The 25,743-nt window shown below is 35.8% G+C and overlaps 1 protein-coding gene across 2 annotated transcripts in view; it reads right to left on the bottom strand.

The window, feature by feature from the left end:
- Window positions 1–8,732: 8,732 nt before the first annotated feature.
- The window catches only part of LOC149786375 (lewis-type alpha-(1,3)-fucosyltransferase-like), a 31,945-nt gene continuing 14,934 nt past the window's right edge, over window positions 8,733–25,743 (bottom strand). For both annotated transcript variants that reach the window (XM_089976793.1, XM_089976792.1), the window contains exon 2: window positions 8,733–14,412. In XM_089976793.1, the coding sequence (XP_089832919.1) occupies window positions 13,178–14,412 (1,235 nt within the window). In that variant the 3' untranslated portion in view covers window positions 8,733–13,177. The remainder of the gene's footprint in view (window positions 14,413–25,743) is intronic.

The raw sequence follows: 25,743 nt of genomic DNA, 5'->3' as shown, positions 1-25,743 counted from the left end.
CAGATATTATCTCATGCAAGGAATAAATTGGTTGAAACGTTGTGATGGAAAGGACATGTTCCCAGATGTATGCAAGCTTCTTAGACAAGAGCCGGAAGCCATATTGTCAATTGCCACCTTCTGCGAACTTCAGTCTGATTGAAAAATTGATGGGATACTTTTGCGAAATGAGACAAAAGGGTCGAAGAAACCTTGAACAAATATGCAGAATTAACTCACACAACAGGTAAGCTTCTGCTTTGCATATTTTATTTCTGCATAGAAAAATATCACGACACATTGGCAATCAACTAGGACATTCAGACACAATACACACCTCAGGTGGTCCATTACACGTTTTGAAATCGATCCAAGACATCAAAAGATGAACATTATCCACATGTCAGTCCAAGATCAACTCTGAACGAGTATCTGAAAAATTAAATCTCATTGGATGCTGTCTTATTGCCATGATTTCTCGTATTTTTCCTGCCGCAATTCAGAAAGAGCCATACAGCTGGGATACTTTATTTATCCATACTGTCTTCTATGCCTTCTTTATGCAATTTCATTCTTTGTACAGTTTGGGAATTGCTACCAAATGTAAAGCTGTTTTGAATAAGATGCAAATTTGTGTGGCAGAAAACATGGGCGTTCTCAAAACAACATAAGATTGCAACATCCTGCATTTTGGTGACTTATGTAATCAATTGTAAGGAAGACATACTGATCTTGTAAACGACTTCAAAGAGACGATCAAATCGTTTTCGCAAAAGGACAAGTTTTGAAGGATGATGTAGTGTATAGGTAGATGCCATACTGTAATAGTATATACTTATGCTGCATTTGTAAGTATGGAACGATTTTTAAAAAGAATCCCCCTTACCTTATCATGTGCATCTGGTTCTTTCTTGACGTCCAGATGAAATAATAAAATGTACAAATAAATGCCTGATGCAACAAGAGCAACATACGCTCAACTGGGTATCAACTCAAGAATCAACTCATACTTATACTTAACGATGTTATTTGAAACAATAACAAGAACCATCCGTCACTTCGTTGGTATAAACTAGAGCTTATGCACTTCAGTATTGTGTAGAACCATAGCTTTTGCCTTGCCAATTTGAAACCATCTTGTATGTTATTATATTAAGAGCAAACACTGCACAATATACTTCATGACTTAAAATCTCGAGAAATTTCTCGTAATCACCCATAAATTACATACATTCGTACTCCATGCTTATTTGACTAGCTATCTGTCTCAGATTTGAAAGATTGTGTTTCTTTTAATTAGCATCGGTTGGTCTGTCTACAGAAAACACATACACTATCATGCACGAACCGACCATTTTTGGGGGTCTTGGTGTGGGCGTGCAAAAGAGGGCGCGGGGTAGTCCTTTCAAATCATGCAAATTTTGTTTTAATTAATATAAAACACCACCCACCCCATATGAGGGGCCCCGAGTGGCCGAGTGGTCTAAAGCGCTCTCCGTCACGGATCACTGCCATCTCATCTCTGTCTGCGTGGGTTCGAGTCTCGGGCTCGGCCAATGTGGATATGTGAGAAAGCTTGCCGGTAGCTTCTCGTGGGTAGGTGGTTCTTTCTGGGGTTTTCCCGGGTTCTTCCTCCACCATCAATACTGGCCGCCATGTATAGCCTATCTTGTGCTGAAAAATGGTGTTAAACCCTATAACAATAGCAATAATAATAACCCCATATGAAGGAAATTGTGTTTCATGCAGCCACCACGCAAGTCATTTTTATCACTTTTATGTTTTGTACTTAGCTTTCAAACTAACACTACTGTAGAGAGTGAAGATTTCCAACAACACATGCAAGAAAATTACTCCATTGAACTTACATATGTATATTTATGTATATTTAATTTGTATCATTTGTTAGTTTTTATCTCCATAATTGTCTGTTATGCATAATTGTATTTTTCCATTAGCATATGTTAATTATTATGATTGTTATCTTAGTCTGGGTCAATGACATTGGTATTCATGTTTAATATGTTCTTAATGTTTTTTTTCTTACATAACAGTTTTTATGTTCAAGAATGTGTTACCCTCGTCCTGGTTCTACTATTGTGTCTTAGTTTTTATTTTAAATATAATATTGTTTAGTTACTTATTCAAGTAATTATTATTGCTATAACACCTGAATCAAATTGCATTTTATTGTTGTGTTCAGCTTTTGCGTCAGATTTATAGAAACATTTTATTCACAGGAATTACAAAGTGCCCAAAAATGTGCTTAGAGAGAATTACTCATTTGGAATAGAGAAATCAGGGAAGGAGATCTTGGATTATATTCTTGTGATTCATTCAACGACTTTTGGCAAATATCCAAATTCCAGGCCACTACATCTACATCCACACATTCAGAATTTAAGATATTTGGAATTTGATTTGAAATTTATTCATTAGGATTTGCGATGTAACGTTTTGGACTATTTAGGGTTTAATTCACATTAAAATGTTATCAATTACTCTCACAGATTCCGCCATAAAAGCGATTATATTCAATCCGCTAGCAAGGTTCCAGGTCTAGCGGCACTCTTGTCCGCGGTGAAGAATGTTAAATTCTCATGAACAGAGGCACACGAAAAAATGAGTCTTACCCCACAGGAAATACAGTCACTGAAAATAAAACTGAACGGGATGGCATACATTGTCATCAAGCCAGCAAATAAGGGGTCATGTGTCGTTACCATGAATATGTCTAATTACATCGCAGCAGCGAACAGGCAACTTTCAGACCAGAAAGTTTACAAAAACAACTCACTCTTGATCCAGCAGGTGAACACACTGAAACTGTGTGTCAGACATTAAGAGACACATGTATAACGCAGGACGCATAGTTTACAGAGACAGAAGGAACGATACTGGACACTACAATCAAAACTTCATAGCTAATTCGGCCTAAATGAAGAAAGGTAACCTTCCCATTGCATCCTTGTCAAAATTACAGCCAATAATAAATTCTTGCACATATTTACTCTAACATCCATCCTAGTAAATACATTTGTATGATTGTATGGTCCTTATTATTATTATTAGTAGTAGTAGTAGTAATAGTAGTAGTAGTAGTAGTAGTAGTATAATTCTTGTCAATTATCCCGACACAAAATAGTTTTAACATCTTTCTTGAGAAACCTCCCTGCATAGATAGATATATAGATAGATGGATGAATGGATGGTTGGAACGGTGGGTGGGCGGGGTGGGTGGGTGGATAAATATATATAAATAGATAGATAAATAGATGGATAGATGAATGGATGGTTGGAACGGTGGGTGGGTGGGGTGGGTGGATAAATATATAGATAGATAGATAAATAGATAGATAGATATATAGATAGATATATAGATAGATAGATATATAGATAGATGGAGAGATGAATGGATGGTTGGAACTGTGGGTGGGTGGGGTGGATGGATAGATAGATAGATAGATAGATTGATTGATTGATTGATTGATTGATTGATTGATTGATTGATTGATTGACAGGACACCAAGCAATCGTAATTGTAAGCATTGTATGCTAAAGATAATATTTCATCGAAAAGAAATTTCAAGTTTTGTTTTGGGGCCTTAAATTATTGCAAACTATATTATAAACATATCTGGAAATCTACCTGTCAATGTGGGTATTCTTTATTTGATTTCCTACAATACCAGTACCCTACATAATTACTTGCTTTTATAATGGCAAATATTTTATTTAAAGTTTTGTATGGAACGTCTGAACTATACTCACGCTATGAGTAAGGCCAACAATGATTGCGTGACTACTGTGGGGAAAACCCCAGACATTTACAATCAGCCGTCGTCCTTATTTGAAATGACTGGATCGAGTGTAGATTGCTCTGGTCGATAACGTGCATTCATAAGCGACTTCTCCGGTCACCATCGTACGTATTTTAATGGTTATTGGTAATGCACATTTCAGTACAGGTGGGTGTGGCATGGGAATCTGAGTGTGAAGAAATGGACAAATATTAAATATGGTACTAGTGATGCCTCATTTCTTTGAATTAAATGTTCTGCAACATGCCTCAGTGCGTGCTTGAAACAATAACTTATAATAAAAACAAAATTTGTGCATTTTTTTTATATAAGCTGTGCTGTAGCGTACATTGCTATATATTCTTTAGGGAAACCTATGTTACTGACACAGTACGCAGCATGGAAAGTTCGATCAGGAGCTGTTTTTGTACCATCTTTTTGAAAATAAAATGTATTTTGTTGCAAAGTCCTTGACAACTTTTACAGTAGTTCCTGTATATGTATTTTGGTAATAATAACGATAATTTTCAGTCGTACAAATTAAATAATACGCAACATCAACACTTTAATAGTTTCATATTCTCTTCTAAAACGTATTTCTGTATCTATCTATCTATCTGTCTGTCTGTATGTCTATCTCTCTCCCTCTCTCTCTCTATCTATCTATCTATGCTTAATGTTGCTATATATCTATCTCTATCTATCTGTCTTCTCTGTATGTATGTCTATCTCTTTCTATCTATCTATCTATCTATCTATCTATCTATCTATCTATCTATCTATCTATCTATGCTTAATGTTTCCATTATGTGTTCATTAATATGACTTATGTTAATATCTCTACCTACATTCTTTGTACTTTTTCTGTGGATTTAAATCAAATTATAAAACAAATCTATATGACTTTGGTCTAAAATTTCCCCATCATGTAAACCACTAGACAAATACATCATGCTCTCTGAGTACCTCATCATCTCGTGTCTTTCAAATGACTATAATGTATAATGATCTAATCTAATTTACCCAGTGTTCATATGTCACGCAAAAGAGTATCAAACGTGATTTATCACAAAAACAGAAGGTGTCACTAAATTACCACTAACATGTACAGAACTAATTGCATAACTTTCTCTACACGTGGTCTAGTCAATCAAACCATATAATCCACTGATGAAAAACCACATGGAATATAAATGTACACATTCATATTCATCGTCATTAAGCTCGTTACACTTTATTTAACTTTCCATTCACGATTAGTGAGAATTTTGCTATTATGCAGATAGGTTCACCGTATCGTACAATTTTTTATGAAAAAGTCATACAGTCAAAAGATTCATTTATTTGCTATCGCAAATTTGGGTGTACTTGACTAGCATGAGAAACCTCAGCATCAGTAAACTTTTATGCAGAACGTTTCTTGAACGATTAGATACCTATTATGAAACTGTAGTCTAAATGATGACGCAAGTGTACATAGTAATATATCTACCACCACATTATTGCTGAGATGTTCTAATTCCTTAAGAATATATGTAATTTCGTTCTGGATAGAATGTGATAATTTCGAAATAGTCGTAAGATGAGGTGTTGCCGTTTCATCGGGGGTGGGGGGTGGGGTGTCTTTTTCATACATACAACCTTGAATAATAACTAACAGATGGATCCAAAACATTAGAAGTGGAAAAAAGGATTTAAATTTAAAATGACAGACTGCTCATACAATGTGTGCAGAATGTGTGTTCAGTAGATGTCTCTCACATCCTTCAAAATGAAAAATAAACAGATTCAGTCAATATATATTTGCGATGCTTTGTTCAGAATTAGATAATAAGTATATAATATCATGAATTAAAGAAACAACAATGGATAAATTTTCTCGACGAACTGAGGAAGAAAATTGAAACACCATCCATGGAGCTTTACATAGATGAGCTTTAGACAATGGAAACAGTATGCACATAAATGTCAGTCAAACAAACAAACAGTAGAACAAGTCATACAACGTGTAATAAGAAGAGAACATCTGAATGTTGTCATGTATATAATCTATAAGTAACCATAATTCTTTTAAGTAAGCTGTGCCGAGAGCATTTAGGGTGAAACATTTTAAAACGGTTTTTATGTAAAGAGACAGGTGGATAATTACGCTTTGTAATGAAATATATATTAATGTGGCAATAAAACGACAACTGTAGTGTTGGATACATGTGGCGTTCATGAAGGGTACACAACAGACAAGATCCTTGATGGTAATTGGAATTATTTAAGCGAATTTACTCTTGCTGGAGACGGGGTATAATATCGCTCTCTCTCCCGTTCTCTCTCTCTCTCTCTCTCTCTCTCTCTCTCTCTCTCTCTCTCTCTTAATGATCATCAAATATCCTTGCAAAATAATACTGGATAAACGAGATTTCTTTCAAGGTCCATGCTTTTTCACCGCCCTTTGCTTCAATGGCTAAAAGGAAGAAATTCGCCAATGACTGACTATAAAGATACAGGAATTGCAACTGGCCAATAAAAGAATTGATAGAGACAACTTTTTACTTATATAGCATTTTGCATGAGAACTGATTGGAACTTAAAAGGAGCAGTTCATTTTCTAAGGTCGAGTGTCTTTTCTGGTCGTTTAATGACACTCAGATTGCATGCACGTTGACAGTGAAACTGTTTTCCAGGAATTCATGTCTCGTGAATTTGCAGTCATGTTTCCTTCTTATTTCATTAAAGCAGCACTTTCTTGTTTGATTGAGATCATTACCAGTGTCTTCTGACAGCCACGAAACCTACTTGTACGTTGCACAGAAAACTATGCAGGACACTAATACCAGTATACTCATGTTCAACATACCCACACTATCCAACGTAGTAAAGGTTGGCTTTTTACATGTAAACGTCGATATATACATCTTTTACCCACTTTGGTATTTCAAGGTTGAGAGGTACGGTCATTATGATTTTCCAAACTGCCCAGTATGTGGCCGATGTGTGTAACCTTCTCGTCGGAATTTGAGTGTAAAGTCTTTCCGCGCTGCACCAGCTGCTGCAAGAAGCACCACATCAATTCAAATGACTGTGAAACCTGGAAACAGAAGTAGGCAATAGAAAGCGTGAAATGCACATTCAGTATCCCATTTCTAGGAGCCAGATAAATTGTTCAGGCTATACCCTCCGTGCCTCGCCCAATATTCTCAGCTATAGTGAAGACCAGTCCAAAACATCTTAGGACGCACAGAACGAAACAAGACCCCCTGCCAACAATTCAGCAACAAGCTCAAACATCTCACATTACAAACCTCAGAAAAACAGAGTATCCACTCAGATTACAATCAATAAGACACCAACACCAACACTATCAAACAACCGAAATAAACAAGAATCGAATAGGCAGAAAAAGGGGTATGATTACCAAATTAAGATGCATAATAGGATTTGCTACCTTGAGGACCAAACTGCAGAGGAAGCTGCTCAATCTGCTCGCGGCAATTCCAGACTTAAAATTAATAGTGAATTCAAAATGTTTAATTCCAAAACAAAATGTGATTGATAAGTTAGCAAAATTGCATCAACACTTGAATTGGTTGACTACCTGGATTCTGACGTAAATATAATGGTAATATTATATAATGAAATATAAAAGAGACTATGAAGGGAACGATATAAGCAAGCAATGCAAACACTTGTTTCTTTTTGCTCTATTACACGACTTGTTTATTTAAGCGTAACGTTGCTATGAGACCCAATCAGGTAGTTGCGTCACTAGGGTATATCGAGTGTCAATTTGTTCCTAAATATGAACAACCCAAATAATCACAGCATATTTTATGACTTTACAAGGAGCTTATTTGTGTGAGAATTTGTCTTTGAAAGTTGTAATTGTATTGAGCACTAATTTCATACAACCGATGTTACATGCAGGTTCGCATGACAGAGACAGTTCATGTGGACTTAAACTGAGCATGGTGCTTCCGGCTGTGATATCATTACCTTGCCATGTAAGTCCGCTACAATAAACGTATTCCTTCATCAGTATTATAACAAGATACATGAACTGTACTTGTTGACAATTATCATGTATTCAGGATCAGAATGGGTAGAGGTGGGAATATATAACAAAGATGGTACTGTCGATTTTATAATAAAAATTAAAAATTATTATTGATGATACATTGACCTGTTTGTCTAATAATCATATCCTAAGCAAGTTTCGTAACAAGTGCCGACACTGTAGACACTGCATCAGTGAATAAGAAATCTCCTTTAATTATTGGATTTGCAATTGTAACGATCTGAAAATATTGTTGTTCCGTTACAAACACACTGATGGGAGATCTTGAGCTTTAGTAATAATTATTTTATCGAACATGTATTCCTTACTTAACGTTTTATTGTTAAGTGAAACGCTTTCCTATATATGTTGTATGGAGCGAATGGTAGATTTCTTACGAGCATAGTTTTGAAAATCAGAGCTGTTATACTGTGGGCTATACTTGTTACTGATACGATGAGGAAATATTTTCAAAGCTATTATATGATACTTTTTACATTGTATTGCTGCCGGTTACGCCTTCCTAAATGGCTTTTCTTGATTACTAAATATTTGCTTAATTTAAGACTGAATACACTATCGGAATCTTAATCGTTGACCACTAGTGATTCGCTAGTATATCCAAATATATACAAAACAGCATTTTAGTGTTTTTGAATCTTTCTAATAAATGAGCTTATCGGATATATTAAAAATATCCAAAATATGAACCATTTTTAATATTACATGTCACCTTGTTGACACTAATTTTAACTTTTCTTTCAATTTATGAAACTGGATTAATCAGAAAGAAAATGTCAATAATGCGCCTCACAAGATATTTTAGTCATGAATTTCACTTTTTCGATGTCAATGGTCTGATGTTGTAAGAACAAAACATATACGTAAGAAGTATGTACAAACTATTGGTGTATATACACATTTATTGATTTAAAAATATCACAAATCTCAACTTACAAAGCAAGAAAATGTATAGAACTGATAGTAAAATCATTCTGTTCCCATATAACATTTGAATAGCTATATCTATCACTGTTCCATCCTATTGTGTTATTCTTCTCCAACATAAGAATAAAGGAAGAACGAGGACTTAAAATGTGACGTAAACGAAATTAACATTTAAACATGTTTTAGCCAAGGTGATACAGTGGAAAATCAAACACAAGACATCAGTGCTATCATTAACAACGACACAAGTGAAACTTAAATCTTTGGAGACTGTCAATAGTGTAGGGATTCAAAAAAACATTACAGAATGTTCCAATAAATCTAGGACACCACACATTCATCGAAAATGTGTACATTGACTTGTTTGTGTTCACTTTGATCCTTTTGCTTTGCATTTTAGACATGTACTTAACCATTTGACTCTGATATATGTTTGTATTTCTTGTAAAGTCGCAAATTTTGTGACACAACAAACTTGTTCTGAAACGTATAAAATATATTGTCTTTCTATGCTTTTTTTCTTCACAATTCTGAACATCGATATGGCTACATCTTCCTTGTCTACCGCTTAGCTTTCAAAGTCACTGACAAAAAGCTAAATCGTCTAAGTTGGGAAGCATCGAATCTTCACCATTTATAGGTTATGTTTATTGCTGAACCCTGTGGTTCAGGCAAATCCGAATTTGTCAAACTTTTGATCGAGCACAAAACCCATTTGATTGATCGTCCGCAGCAATGCATCGTGAGGTGTTACAAAGAGTGTAAATCGGCTTACATCCTCCATCAACACATTCAAGGAAATTCCATCGCCTGTGTAGTAGACTTTCATCGGTAAGATGACGGAGTCAAACATGATGAAAAGCCCATCACCACCACCACTACATCCACCAGTGAGCACGACAGACTCGGCCACACGGATGGTAAAGAAAGAAGTTGCACGAGAAGTCGTTCAGGAGTCGTCGGCTCCTGTAACTTTTAAGATTTCAGCGACGTTGCTGACTCATTCCACCAGTCACCAAAGAGAAACACTGACAGGTTCGGTTAAACGATTATGTCGACCCCTTCTTCCACAGAAAATTAAACCGGAACCCAGAAGCGAAATAAGAAAGCGAGAAAAGAGTGCCTTCTTTGTCACCACCACCATTACCCTAGACACATATTCATGTGGCAGGTATGTCAGGTTGAGCAGCTTCCACGCCCCACGAATCTAAGAGTAGCATCAGTAAACAGTGGGTGACTTATTGAATACGGTCCTTATGAAGAATTTTTAGCCAGGTTTTACTAGAATACTGACCAATCTGCAGGTTACGAAATAGTTTAAACATTGTATCTTCCTGCTGAAACCCATCTAAAAAGTATACGTTTACCCAGGTGCAGCCATGATTACATGAACAAGCTACATATCCGTTACACAAACCCATTTGTCGAAAATATTCTAGAATTAGATCAAATGTGGAGGGCATTGGTAATCAATGTAGCTGATGTCTCTCATTTGGCCACGTATAATCGAGACTACAAATATCTGTATGCTTTTGACTTCCAAAACGAGCCCATATTTAGTGCGAGCCATAAAACTAGTGTTGAAAGAAAGCAGTTGTCACCGTTTTCGGTGGCAAACATACAAGGTTACCAAGCTTATCAGCAAGAAAATAAAATAGACACCCAGTTTTGTCACCTCCGATAATCCCGAAATTAACTCAAACCTCCTGGAACGTTTTCAACGCATTTAAAAAAAACGTGGAAATATTTTACGCATCAACACACATTCAAGTACATCGATGTCTTACCACGCCTAGGCATAGCTTATTAAACATTTTACCATTGTAACATCGGATGGACCATCTCTTTAGCAAATGTGGTTTAGAAAGTTTTTAGAACCGTTGAGCCTTAAATATTACCGAAACAAAATCTATGCGAACTGGTACAAGAAAATATAGTGTTCAAACACTTGATCATAGACTGGAATCACAGTGGACAACCTAGCTTACCTAATGAGGCATCTCATTTAAGTTTGCTTAAAAAAAATGAAAACATGAATTTTCAGTCACGGATTAAATAGATGGAGGTAAGAAACGTACTACCAACTGAAACAGTAACCGTTTTGTAAATCTTGGCAAATGCAGTTGTAAATCAGTTATTTTAAGTTGCTACCATTTTCAAGATGTCCATACTAAACATCAGTTCAACCAATTATTTCATGAATTCATTTACAACTTAACGAAATCAATCATTACATTAAAATGTCCCAATGTGTTTGACTAAAATTAACTGAAATTAAAACATGTTAAATGGCTTTGAAATATAATTCTATTTGTTGGCTCTTTCAGAAAAAAAAAGTAGAAAATAATGTAAGTATTTTGAGGAAAAACGTATGCAAAAGAAATTCGTTGGATGCTCTTGCAGTGAATATATTGAAACTTGTATAATTACAATAACAATACGTTTTAGGGTTAATTTATTGAAAGCATATAAACACTTACTATCTATAAACAACTCCTTCGAATGAAAATGCACTGTTCACTAGTAATGGACGAAATTAAACAAAACAATAAACACCAAGCCAAAATGTTATAGGAAGTGGTAATAAAATAGTGGGAATCCATATTTTGTGATTTTTTGCACCAGGCTGGCACATATATGAATTTTGGATACTTTATATAAAGGAATCATATGGGTACAAATTTACTAGGGTACGGGTAAATAGTTAATGGAATTAAAACAAAATGCGACCTCTTGACAGTTATATTAGTTTAAACCATTCTTGGAAGTTAAGAAACTGTACTGAAACCAAAGAGAAGATGCGATGAACTTCCTATGCTTTTAGTAAATCAAACATAAAGGTTAACAATGAGATATGATGGAATAATATAATCGTTTATTTATGCATGACAAAATATGTGAGAGAATTTGTTCAAGAGATTATACATTTACTCACTAAACTAAGATCATTTGGTTTCAATTGATGAATACGAGTATAGTGTTAATAATCATTTGTCTCATCTCAACAACTGGAATAGCGTGTAATAAAAATACATTTTTTTTAAAATTATATATTATATAAACCATACAGTACTTGTTCTGGAATTGAGGACGACACAAATACTTTAGAAAGAAGAAATAACTTCGGTTTTCTCCCATATTAACTTTATTATGGTGTCAGTTACAACGACGATTTTATTTGGAAATTACAGTTGTGATAAAGGAATGATGTCCCATAACAATAAGTTAGTAGCACCAATTTGCATGTACAAAGAACACTTTCAATGTAAAAGATGATTTTTGGGGATTTAGTAGGTGTTGTTATACCATTGAAAGATATGCGACTTACCTGGGTGAAAAGGAGCTGATTTTGAGAATCAACGGATATAATGGAAACTATTTATTTGGATGAATGAATCGTTATTCTTCATATAAGTATTAGCATTCATACAAATTATGCATTATGGATTATCTTTATCATATACTCAACAATAATATTATTGTACTGCTCTTTCAAATGGAAATGTTTCTTCTAAAGCCTCTTTGATTTTCTATCTTACTTTTCTTCCTTCTTTGTTTCCGCCTGATTTTTCTTCTCTTTCTGTATCCATAATATTACTTAAGTACCCGAACCTTGGACTACTTTCGCTCTGGGCAAGTTATATATTCTTGTTTGAAAGGAAACATTCTAAATACTGCTGCGATGTTTTTTGTAGCTGAATTTCCTAATGCTACACATCATTTTGCTTAATGCATATATGTTTGTTTTATTGTTGTTGCTGTTTGATCTGCTTCAAGTAAACGTTCAATTTTGTTAAATATGCATATGAATTACACATTGTCCAGTTCTGTCATTTTTCAAGTTATATACAATTACCATAGTATTCCAACGAAGAATACGTCTAATCATCGTAATAGGTTACCTGCAAAAGAGTCAATGACGTAACTTTGCTAGAAACCATACGTGGTTACATCGAAAAAGTCTGTGACTTTGTTGCCCTTATTAGCTATTTGATTGGACGATATGAATCAATATGAACAACGTGCATTGGCATCAAAAGTCGGCTTGAGAAATACATGCAAGTTGCTGAACAAATCAATAAATATAGCCGACTGATAATTTTGTTTTTCTCTTCAAATATCAGAACAGTTTGTATCAAATAAAATTCCTCGATATTTAGTAGTTGTTTTTATTACCTTGTTTGCAACTGATTCTATTAATGGACATCGTCCTAGAAATATTAAATATTTTGTGTGAAGATATACCTGACATTTCGAAATCATGTGTAACATGGCAATCAAGACCCTTCAGGCACCAATACAAATATATATTTTAAGCGGTCAGACCATTGTTCGCTCAAAATGTTTATTCGTGACTTTTAAAAGTAATGACAAACTTTTGAGAATATCAGGCTAGACAGAATTATTTAATATCAGATGCACGAGCACATGTATTGTTCTCAAGCCAGGTCCCAATATCATTATATGACATTCTGTACTTATCCAGGTTATTTAGTTTGTAACAAATGTCACACAAAGCATTGCAGTAGGTCCAGGATAAACTCTTCGACACATATCTGTCCTTAGATTTCAGATAGAGAATATATTGATCTTCGTTCTCAGCAAGTCTTTTCATAAAATTTGCGAGATCTTGAATAGTAGAAAAATCAGCCGTGTTAATATAAGTGTCATTCGGTAGCAAATGGTTGTAGTCAGAGCGTCCACGCAGGACGGTTATCAAATTTAAGGGTAAATACTCAAAGAATTTCTCCGTTACGTAATCCTTACAGAGAGAATTTTCAAAGCTAAGATAAAATTTGTATTCATGTCCAATATTTTCTCTACAATTCTTTTTTGGACATTTCATTGTGCCACAACGCCCAAAAATATCTACAGGAACATACTTTTGTAAAAGACGGACAAAGTCATCCCGTTTGCTGACGGCATTACAATGGCTTACTATCCACGCTGCGAACTTTTTCTTGGCGCGAAAGATTGCCCTATATTCTCGCTCAGGAGGTTTGTCATTTGTCAACAAGACACCGTATGGATGTGGAATATCTGAGTCCAGTCGGTATGTCATAGTCCAATTGAAACTTGATCTCCACTCTTTCCTTTTGAAATTTCTGTTAAAGTAGCGAAATGCTGGCTCAAGATCGAAGAAAATCCACACCTGATTAGGATCACGTTCTGATGATGTAAGTGGCACATTGCCTGGAAAACTGGCTATATTTCCAGCAAATATTATAGCATCACTCTCCTTTAGAAGCGATCGATTATATGTGACGATGCAGTTGCTTTGAACACATCTATGCATGTTTCTATTACAGAACTCCTCACTTTGTCTGTACCATAACGGTTTGTTGTACCAAAGAATCTTGAATATATTACTCGTGTTCTTAAGTATTAGGGTCTTATATCCTTCTTTCGCATCAGTGAAAAGCTGCGGAACATCCACCAGTTTATATTTCCTCTGTTGTAAGATGGTAGAGTCATTGTCTACAGAATTATGTCTGATATTCACAAAGTCACTTTTGGCAGAAATGTACTGGCTGGTTTGACGGCCGAAGATACAATAAATATTCCACGACATAAAGTTATAAATTACCAGATTCAGCACAGTACAAAAGAAAAGCACGAGCAATAAAAGCAATTTTGCTGTAAGAAAAGAAAAGATATATACTATTAAACGTTCATATTACATTAGGAAACATTATTTTCTCTCATGAAGGTTTACAATAAAAATATGAAAATTATATTCGTGAGAAAAGAGCAAAAGATACTATCTTTTGAAAAATTCAAAGCTCTTAAATGTTTTAAAAATTAACGCCATTTAGATGTAGATGTTATTATGTATCTGCTAAATAGTTATGCCTTAATTAGGAGTTAGAACTACCATGCCATAAATAGGATGAAATTCTTCAATGCTGCGAGGACATGTTACTGACACAAAGCGCATCAATTGTACGACTCAGATATTCTAAATTGTCTTCAGACACTAGCTATCGTTAAATTGTTGAAATAAATCGTAAAGGATCAAATAAATTCAGCATATATCATCAACGCGCTTATCTATTTAATCATTCAAAATAATGCAGGAACTGAAATGAGGAATATATCAATGCATACATACCTATCTTCTAGCTTAATGACATATAATGTATGTACATGCATTCGCGGTTACGATTGCAACAGTAGACCTTTTCATTTTTATGTATATTATGTCTAATAATTCCAATATGCATTTTACACGAATAGGAAATTCAAAGTTGTGTCTGACATCTTCTCCGGTTGAAACAATAATAAAAAGGGAAGCAACTATTGAAAAATGTAGAGGACGTTCATGCCATTAAAACTTCTTTTGGAAGAAATAGCAAACGGACGTAATCGTATTTTATAATGATGGTGATCCTCATGCAAATCACCTATCACTCCAGTTTTGGAGGTTTCAGAATCTATCTGTATATGCATTTCATCTATTGAATTTTATCTAATTCTTCACCTAAAATGCTTAACCTAAAAGTGCATTTTTGTATCCTTTTCCAATTTTGTTTAAATGTTATGAGCACTCTCTGACACGCATAAGCACGCCTTATAATATAAATGAAAGCTAACGCACTAAGAACTGGGCGTTTTAGTGGATACAGGCCTCTCAAAAAATGTTTTGCATTCTAATGTAATCTATTTTGCATGACAACTACTCAAAAAACCCTGAAGGTCGTTTCAAGCTTATACGAAAGGAATGATTAGTTCGACCTCATGTGTATCATTATGGGTTATTTTAGAATGTATTTACATTCTTTTTATATCATCATGTTTTTAAACAAATATGTTGCAGATCATTGTCCATACAAAATGTAAAGCCAGGTAAAGGATTGCAAATTTCTTATAATTCTAACAATGTAGAAATCCATTTCTTCTGAATGTACTCAGCTTGAAATATTTAATCAGTAAGAGTTGTCAATGGTCATAAAGGCAAAATGAACTAATTATGACATGTCCAAGTATTATATCGCATATGGTTAAGCTACTGCAATTTAACAAAATAGACGATACAGTAAATTATATATGTATAATAGGTTGTTTATTATTCAGTGTTTCGAATATTCGTGGTTTTCTAAACATGACGTGCGATGATGGGGGGTCTCTTTTACACTTGACCACGCTGACACAGCATTATGTAAATATGTGAATGACAGCATTCGTGTGAATTGTAGGAGTAATGTTTGGTGGAAATGTGACAATTTGTCTTTACCACGGCATCTGCAATATCCCCATGACGCATGTATAAAGTCGAACATTTTGACAAAGTCTTGCTGCAAAAATAAAATGCTACATCGCAATCAAATTGGTCTCATCCAGTGATAGCATGCAGATTACTTGCTTCGGCATTACTGAATATTTTATAAAGTTTTCGTTGATCTTCGTGCTTATCAAATCTTCAAGATTATTACAGTAGGAGCAATTTCTAAATTTAGACATACTGTGTAGTCTTATAACTTAGAGGCTTTAACAGGTTTATATATTCCAGTATTTATTTTTTATTTTTACCAACTTTTTTGTAGAACATTACAACTCTTAATATAAACTTTGTATCTAATGTTGACCTAGTTCCTGACATTGATTAAGAATCAGTAAGGGTTGAAGAAACAACTCTTTTTTTAAAACAAAAAATTCTTTCCCAGAGTAAAAATGGTTGGTTTTAATCAATGCCATCCTAGGAGAAAGTAATGTTCGGCATGTAAAAAGCTTCTATCTTGTTCTAGAAATATGACCATATGACATTTAGCCGGGAATCTGTTTAGCGTCTTAAATTAGTGTATAGCAGTTTTATATAGAGTATTAAGTCAGTCAGGCTTTAAAACATCGACATTTAAAGGTGTTTTTTTGTGACCAGTTTGAGTTTAAAATTTAATATTTCTTAAAATTATTTTGGATTCCAGTAGATTATTTTCCCCTGACATTACTTGTGCTCTAAATTAGTACTTGGAGAAGGACAGTTATCAAAATTTACACAGATTTCAAACACTGGAATATTATTTTCCATGATTCAACAAAGAACTGTTGGCACATCAGTACGACGCTGACCAAAGCATACGTCATCGCCTACCATTCTGGATTTTATCGTGATTCGAACTCAGTTTCATTAAAACATTTTATTACTATTACTTCTATATTTTAATTATTAGATTATTCTTGGACCATTTTTGGATTTATGCATATAACCGAACTTTCAAAATTCCGTGAGTGTTACTTAAAGAGTAATTAACACACTAGAACCGAAACTATATATACTTATATTTCGGTCAATCAACGGAGAGTCAGACAAGGATACTCAAATGCTACAATGCATTTGTTTTAAACTACACACAAACTGTCTGATACAATACATAAATTTAAAATGGCATGTAACAGCAGCAGTTTTGTGTACAATATTTCCGAAATTTGTATGTGTGTGTGTGATTTGGATTTTTAACGTAGCTTTAAAAAAAATTCAGTCATATCCTGTCTGCAGTGTGACACTTTATAGTGATGTCTAGCAATGGGGCATCATGCCACAGACATGTAGTATGATGTCCCACCCAGTCACATTATCCTGACAGCAGGCCTACCAGTCCTAACACTAACCTCTTATGCTGAGCGCCAAGTGAGGCAACTATTAGTACCATTTTGTAAACCTTTGGTATGACTCGACCAGGCATGAAACCCATGACCTCCAGCATCCAAAGCGGACGCTCTAACCACTAGGCCACCGGAGCGGTGTCCAAAATTTGTATCATTTTCCAGTTACAACTCTGTCTCAAAATGTGACAACTCCAGTTGTCGTAAATGCGCTGGTAGGAAACTTACCTTGTGTATGTATGTGTGTGTGTGTGTGTGTTTTCTATCTAAATTGTCAAATATATTTAACAAAGGCCCTCCTTTACAAACTGAATCATATCTAAAGAGTTTTAAGTAGATTTATACTACATGCAATGCTAACGTTTTGGTCAGACGACATGTTAACATTGTCCGTTTAGAAAATAAGCTGAAAGGTAATTCGAGGCGGTTTGTAACATGATATGTGTTATTACGGTAATTGATTGGGTTTGGAGAGCTGTCGAGTAAGCTAGAATTATTTTCATCTGACAAGGCAAATACATTTTTTGAATAAATCCTGTCCTATTCATATCTCGGAACAAGATAATGAAAGACTAATAGCTCACTGAGTACACATCTGTTCAGAGCAATCCTACAATACATACTGACCTCTTAAAAGATGAAAAAGAGAAAACTACATAGTTAATGAACACTTCTGTGGTTTTCGCATCTGTTCTCTTTTTCAATTTGCACACTTCTTAATGGCACACGAATGTCTGGGCATATTCTAGCAGAGTGGATTACTTCTTTTCTATTTGTTTCACTTGTAAGTGTGTATGCTCGTTTAATAGTGTGTGCATGGAAAGATGGACAGAAAATTATTTCAAAGTTGTTCATTTCAGACAATGACTTTTATACAAAACAGCCAGATTTCAAACTAACGTAAAGGTCGGAGAAAAGGCTGAGTTTCGAATAGTACCGATTAAACGACATCGCTTTGTTCATTGCATAATGTGCACGTTTGCAAATTGTTTTAGACGTTGTAGATTAAGCATTTTCGTTATCTCTTACTTTCCAAGGAAATCTGAAAACGAAATCGTTTTTATCCTTTGTATATTGTTATATACTTCGATTGACACCAGCGCATTAGTAATGTTTGCAAGCTTCTCTCCTGGTCTGGGATTACTTGGCAATCAAATCAAGTAACTGTTATTAATAATAAACCTTGTCGTAACTAGTATGTGGAAGGCAAAACCGCCGTCATTATAATTTCATATCTCTCTCATTTTCCGTTTTCTGACACTGGTTTTGAATGCCTGAAAATAGTTAGCGAAATCCCAGACTTTCCACGCATTATAATACGCTAATGCATCTGGGTACAATAAATACTAATGGAGACAGTTAAATTAGTATACTTTTGCGGTTGCCTACGTGGTTCGCCTCGTATGCGGGAGGTGACGGGTTCGAACCCCGACCGAGTCATACCAAATACTTTTAGCAATGGTACCAGCAGCTACCTCGCCTTGCGCTCAGCATTAAGAGGTAAGTGTTTGCATTGGTCGGCCTAGTGTCACAATAATATGAATGGGTGAGACATGATGGAACATGTCTCCTGCATTATGTCCCAGTGCTAGACGTCACTCTAAACAGCAATGCTGCAGACACCGTAGCGACATGAGTGAGAGAAAAAAATGTTAAAGCTACATTAAATATCGAAATCAAGTAAATCACACAGTTAAATTAGCAGGAACTGTGTATTCTGTTTGATAAGGCTGTGATAAAAGAATCATGTTCAGTTTGAGTCGATTGACATACCTATGGCGTAGGACTTGAGAAGGAGGCCTCAACGTTTCGTGTATTAGGTAATTTAACTTGATGTGTTAACTGGATCAGTCTGATAAAGAATTGTCTTCAATAACCATAATGTTCTTGTCTATTATAGTTTGTTTTGTTGATTATGTTTATTTCATTGGAGGGAGCGGGTTTGCTGTGACAGTGTTGATTTCACACTAGCCTGTACCCTAGAACATGAGTGCGAAATCTCTGTATTCGTGGAAGGCTGAACTCAAGTAAATAAAGGTTATATTGAAGAGTTAAGACGACAATAATACCGTTAAATTGTTTCACCCTAATATTAGGAGCTAGATAAATAAATTTCCTTTAATAAAAGCATGATGGATGATACGGTTTTAAGTAACTCTCTAACTTAGTTGTTGTTATCATCATAATCCTCAAGACAGAACAAATATGGGCGAAGGAGTAATTATATTCGTATCGATAATGTTCCGGACATTTCGACACATCAATTCAGAAAACAGAATGAAGATAGACTTTGGTTAGAAGTAAGAATTATATCACTGCAGACTTTAATAAACGAAATTATAAGATCAATGCATACAATTGAGGTCAATAATTTAATCACTGCTCAAATGGTAACAATTGTATTAATAGTTTCAAAACTTCATTATCAATTTTTGTCAAAGATTGCCGTCCGAACAAAATGTCGTAATTAAACAAGACTATAAAATACGGTATGGGTTGGAGCAACGGAGAGACTGAGCATGATATGAGAGAGAAGAGGTACAATGAGCCAGTGAATGCGATGGCGTGAACAAGCGCCCCTCTTTCTATGAGAGCTACCTCTGCCATTTTTGTCTTGGGGTGTTTTAAGAAGGAATGACGCCTTGTTTCATTAGTATGTCTACGTCGAAATTCTTATCTTTGCGATAGTAAATGCCTTCGTTGCATTTTTGAAGTCCAGTCGGTCATGTTCGGCTGGTTTCATTCTTACAAGTGTTTAGCAATTAACGTATACTGAACACCAATCCGCATAGGACCGCTCCTATGTTCTAAGTGGTTAGAAGTCGCTGGTTCGAACCCCAGCCAAGGCATAGTAAAAACTTATAAAAATGGTACAAACAGCTGCCTCGCTTAGTACTTAATTTTATGAGGTTAGTGTTAGGACTGGTCAGCCTAGTTTCAGGATAATGTAAATGGTGTGCCATTATGCTATACTGCTGCGGTTTAATGCACCAGTGCAGAGACGTATCCAGTGAAGCTGCCATACTAGTTCAAAATGTAGCCTCGTATATGACATAGATTTACGAAAATACTTCAACGTTCATCTTTTTGAGGCTCTAAAAATTGACATGCCGTCCTATGTATTTTGTCACCGCTCCAGAAGCCATTAGCTTAGACAGTCTGTCAGGCCATTGTCTATTGATGCCACAGCTTCCTGTCGCTCCCGTCGATCACGTTTTACTGAACTGCGTTGCAACTGTTCAAGCCCTTTATTCGGTTAGGAGTTGTCCCAACACGTCTACTGGTTCGGTCTCCAAAACCAGATTGTACGTCAAAGTATAACGGTCATTGTTAACTCTGACATGGCTCGTGGGAAGTTTTGGATACGGTTCACTGATCGCTTGACTCAGAAGAATGTAAGGTGTAATTGTTGTGGCATGGCAGACAAAGCATACACCAAGTGAAGTATAAAGCCATAGTTGTTTTCTCTAACAGTTAGCAAGCCCATAAATCAGAACATCAAGATTAAACTATTGACAAAAGACTCCGGCGTATGTTTCGCTATGAGACTGTGGTCTCTCATAAGCATTGTTGAATCGTATACTCGGATAGTTAATGATAATGTAACCGAATGGCTCTTAAATATCGATTTGAGAAGCTCATATGCAAACAGCTTTTTCCCACAGCACAGTGGCCGATGATCATAGGACAGTGTGGTCATAAATTAACACAAACCCTAGTAAGCTATGTTACCTGTTGTGGCTGCATCATACTAGCCATTTCATATGTTGAACTATGCAGTCATCATAATGTATATGTACGCATTCAACGCGATTGCTATAATAACTGGTTTATCGAGTCGCAGAGTTATGCCTTTCTCTTGCGTTTTAGATAAGCCATCTTGATCCGTGTGATCTACAGTTGGCCTCATGCCAATGAAAAAGGCAAACTAGTTTTTGGTACAGTTAACCGCTGTCTACTGACGACAGCTTCTTTTCCTTCACATATTCCCATGCCGTTGTTTTGAATGCCTCTTTTGCTTTGGAACGTCATCGATTATCACCGAAACATTGATTATAAGTACCCTGCATGAAGCTCAAAATCGTGTCTCAAATTAACGCTTTGCTTAAGGTTGAGTGCGACTATCACCTTCATATTTTTAAAGAAGTTGTCTTTGATATTCCATACACTATCATTTTTGTTCACCACCATCCTGTGATGGCGCAGCACAATCAAGCCACTTTCCCCATGTATTAGGTACAAATAAATGGTGTTCCAGGCACTCTTTATACCAAGAGCTGCGAAGAAAGCGGAGTTGGTATAGCTTGTCGCCTATGGAGACATCTTGCTGCTTTATCAGTGTAATTGGAGTTCACGTGTCCTATCGTCAGTAGGTGTAAAAAGCATCAAAAACATCTATATACGAGCCCAGATGACCTAGGAACCCAGAAGCTGTAAAACATGCTCTAACCCTCAAATAAGACGAATTATTAGCAACTCAGAATGAAATTGGGGGGCGCGGTGGTTGATGAATAATTTTAAACAATAGGTTCTGAAAGCAAAGCCCGTCTGTGTCGATTCTGCCAGGCACATAGGTAATTGCAAATCAGAAGGAAAAACAATATGGCTTTAGCATGAACGTGGATGACAAGCTATACCATATTACAATTATATTCAGGCCATATGTATATATCTGTCGACAAAACAATCGCAACCAGTGATCAGCCACGCGACAACACAAAATCTGCAAAACAGACAATGTTATTTCGGTTCATGTCCATCCAATCTAGGTTTTGGCCTCAGACGACAAAATAATCAAGAAGGAGGCTAGGTAGGAACATGATAGTCTTCTGATACCGTAGATCCTAAGCTTCAACAAGGCAAGGCGAACTAGTAAACGTACACTTGCCAACAATGCCTTTAAAATGACCAAAACGAAAAACGAATAAGACTAGCTTAGAAAAGGACATAGAACAATCAAAACATGAAACAGAACGCAATCTGGTACAAGTTCAACGTGCCGCTATTTAAGGTGATCGTGCTTTTCGCTAGAGGTAGAAGCGTTATTATGAAGACTCTGCAACCTGTTTTCTCTACATGTAAACCTGCTGGTCAAACATCTCTTGGCAAAAATCTGAGGTGACTCTTCCATGTCAAGACAATCTCCAGTCCCGTAATGTTAACCAGATTTTTGCGGCATGAAAAGATCATTTGGCTGGAATGCTTAAAATACATATTATATGTTTGTAGTATTACATATATCAATAAAATTGTCACAGCAATAAAGGTAGATTTCTGGTACACTGCTCTCTTCCTCTATTTCCTCATCAAATTAGAATTTGCAATGTGTCTATGGTCTGGCTCTGGGGGCTCCTTTTCTCTTTCTTACTTCTTGTTTTCCTTTTCGTTTCATCCATGTATGGTCTTCTCGTGGTGTTTTCTTTCTTTTGGGGTAATTTCTTAGTCCCAAATGCTACTGTAGGTTTTGAGAGCTATCGTTGTGTTTCTTTTTGGTCTCCCTATTCCGCTAAGGACAATACTTTTTGTAATTCACTTCTCATCTAAGGCGCAGCGAGGGTTTGTTTACCTTCTTCAAATTTTCTGTCTTTGGTTGCTATCGGGGTTTGTCACCATTTTGCTCTCGAGGAAATGCTCACCTTAAGATATCTCGTTGTTTGTTCTCAATTTTTCACTATCGGAAGACTGTCAACTTGCTTCTATATATTTGTTCTCGAATCTTTCTCTTTTTCCTTTATCTCCTATTCCTTCTACTTGTGACTCTTTTTGTTTCTCTTTTCTCATCTGAGTTTTGTTGGGCGTATGGCCTGGGTTCCCACTATGTTTGCATTTTCTAATGGAAAATACATTCTTGATACCGTGTATTTCCGTTTAAGTCATGTAAAAGGAACTCAGGTTTCATTTTCTCTATGTCTTCTTTCTCTATTGTAATGATTTCGTTTTTCGTCTTGTATTCTTATCGAACTCCCTTTCAGTGCTATATGTTTTGATGTTAGGTTTTGTTCTAGTCTTTCTACTGTAGTTTCTAAATGTATTATATGCAGTTCGTCTATCTTCTACTTGCTTTTACTCATAAATCGATGTGCTTCTCTAATTGTAACTTGTTACCCTTTAATGCTCATGAGTCCATGTGGTAGTAGAGTTGTTGTCTCTTTAAGTCGTAAAGTGTGTCTCTGCCACATTTGTACACGATTTCAGGCATTTTGGGAATCGTCCAGGTGGGTTGGCTGACATATAAATTGCTTGTGTTTCTTCTCGGAACCAAAATTTATGTTTCTATATTTTTTGTCGTAAAGTATTTTTCCAGTTAAGGTACTTTCAAACTGTGGTTCCATGATTCTACACATACTCCGTGTTTCATGGTTTTTTGCTGAGTACATACTTGGTGACCTATTGTTGTGTACAAATTCTTATTCCTTGATCCATTCTCTTCTTTCTTTCTGTATTTTATTTGTCGTATTCCGTTGGAAGTTTCAATATCGAAGGCGTACATGTGTGCGGTAAATGCGTTTGACCCTTACTGATATTTATATAGGCTATAACCAATAACAGTATCGATGAGGGTGAGGTTAAAATTATCCTCGATTCGATGAAGCCAAGAAATATACAGTCATGAAAAAGGAAATGGGGATCCCGTCACACAGGCACATGCTTCGATTGTCATTGACAAAGTGGCAGGCAGGGAATGGATAGCAGGACAAAAAGCACAAGCCAGCGAAAACATAATTAACGGTCTCGCTGGAAATTTTCAACAAGCTGTGTTTTGTGTTCGGAAACAGCGGAGACAACTAGAACAACGGACCGCCCGGACAATTGGACGACAAAATGTATGCGCTCATGCTCTACTCCCTACTCAATAGCGTGTGAAGCCTATTACCTGTGTACCTCCATTATATGATGCATTGTGTGAACCATAACTTGTTGCTTCAAGGCGCAAAAGAAAGAAACATAAACACGCTATCGGAATGCGCTTGTTCAAAATACACGACGTTACAGCTAACAACTGACGTGATCCGACTGTTTATAAATTTATTGAGTATATAGGTATGCTACTGTGAATGCTGCAACTTACTCCACGTGATTTATAATGTTTGAGTCTCATGTCGAAAATTGACAATTTCGAATATAATTTCCCTTCTTTATTATGTTTAATATATATCATCAGATCGTGCACCATTCTTATTTGACAGTACCAAACACTCCAAAGTCCCGTAATAGTTAAAATTATATTTGTTAATACTGTCAAAACTAAAGATGCGTCAATAACAAAGCAGCCCGTACACATTTGTCTTTGCGGTTATTAAATAGGGTACGCCTTTAAACCATTACATTTATTATAGTTGAAACCATTCAAAGTTCTAAAGTTCTTGTAAACGCCCTATCACTGCTTTAGTTTCATGTCGACCGCCTGTGAGATATCATATTTAAACCAGCAAATCCGGTATATACTCTCACGTGTCATCGATTAATGAAGGACTTCCTCTGTGTGAATATGCAGTTCTTCACACATGCGAGCAAGTGTGTTTAGTAACAAATCTCGCGGTAAGAGGATCTGCTAGCCAACATTTAGGTTAAATATTGTCTCTAACTGTCAGAGTCTAACGTTATAGTTTTTCGCCAAGTATCACGTGTTTCAATAATTTGACCCATTAATGGCAAGAATGAATCATTTGCGTGCATTAAAATGACATTGCAAGGTGGCACAAAAATGTATATCCTCAGATAATTGGATAATTGTCTCAGTTGGCCTAGTTGAAACATTCTTCACAGATAGAACTGTAAATGAATTTGTTTATTTCGCAAGCATAATGCAGAAGGTGAAATATTTTGCATACCCTTTTGCGAAGCAGTAGTGATTGGATATTGCGAGAATGTAAAGGTTACAGCAACTTAAAATCATTTAAAATGCACGAGGTTTGGTTTATTGGATCTATCGTCTAGAATATGTGCTGACTCCAACATTCAAGTAGACAAACAATTTAACAGTTTCGACAAGTCATCTAAAGAGGATTTACACGGGGTCCACATTTGTGTTCGACTACTCTTTCCAATAACGCATTGAATGAAACCGTTAGAACTAAGTCTAACAATTACTATTATATATTCTTGGCTCAATCATTTAAATTACATAACATTCGCCACATGTCAGGCGTGTATTAGTTGTGTTCATGCTGCAAGGCATCGTCAAAAGCTACTGACGACAATCCGCGACACTACGTTTTGGCAAGTGACCATCTATGCGGAGATTTCTTCCTTTCTCATGAATATGCATAAACCTATTCCATCATTCAAGTCGAGCGTAAGTACATTTATGTCGCCATTGTGACTCAACATAACTTATCAGGCTCTGTGAATGATTCAATCAGAACT

The sequence above is a fragment of the Sinohyriopsis cumingii genome, chromosome 12, assembly GCF_028554795.1.
Source record: "Sinohyriopsis cumingii isolate HCF-2022 chromosome 12, ASM2855479v2, whole genome shotgun sequence".
Lineage (NCBI taxonomy): Eukaryota > Metazoa > Mollusca > Bivalvia > Unionida > Unionidae > Sinohyriopsis > Sinohyriopsis cumingii.
Note: the sequence above shows the minus strand (reverse complement) of the source record. Positions and strands in the feature narration are given on the sequence as shown.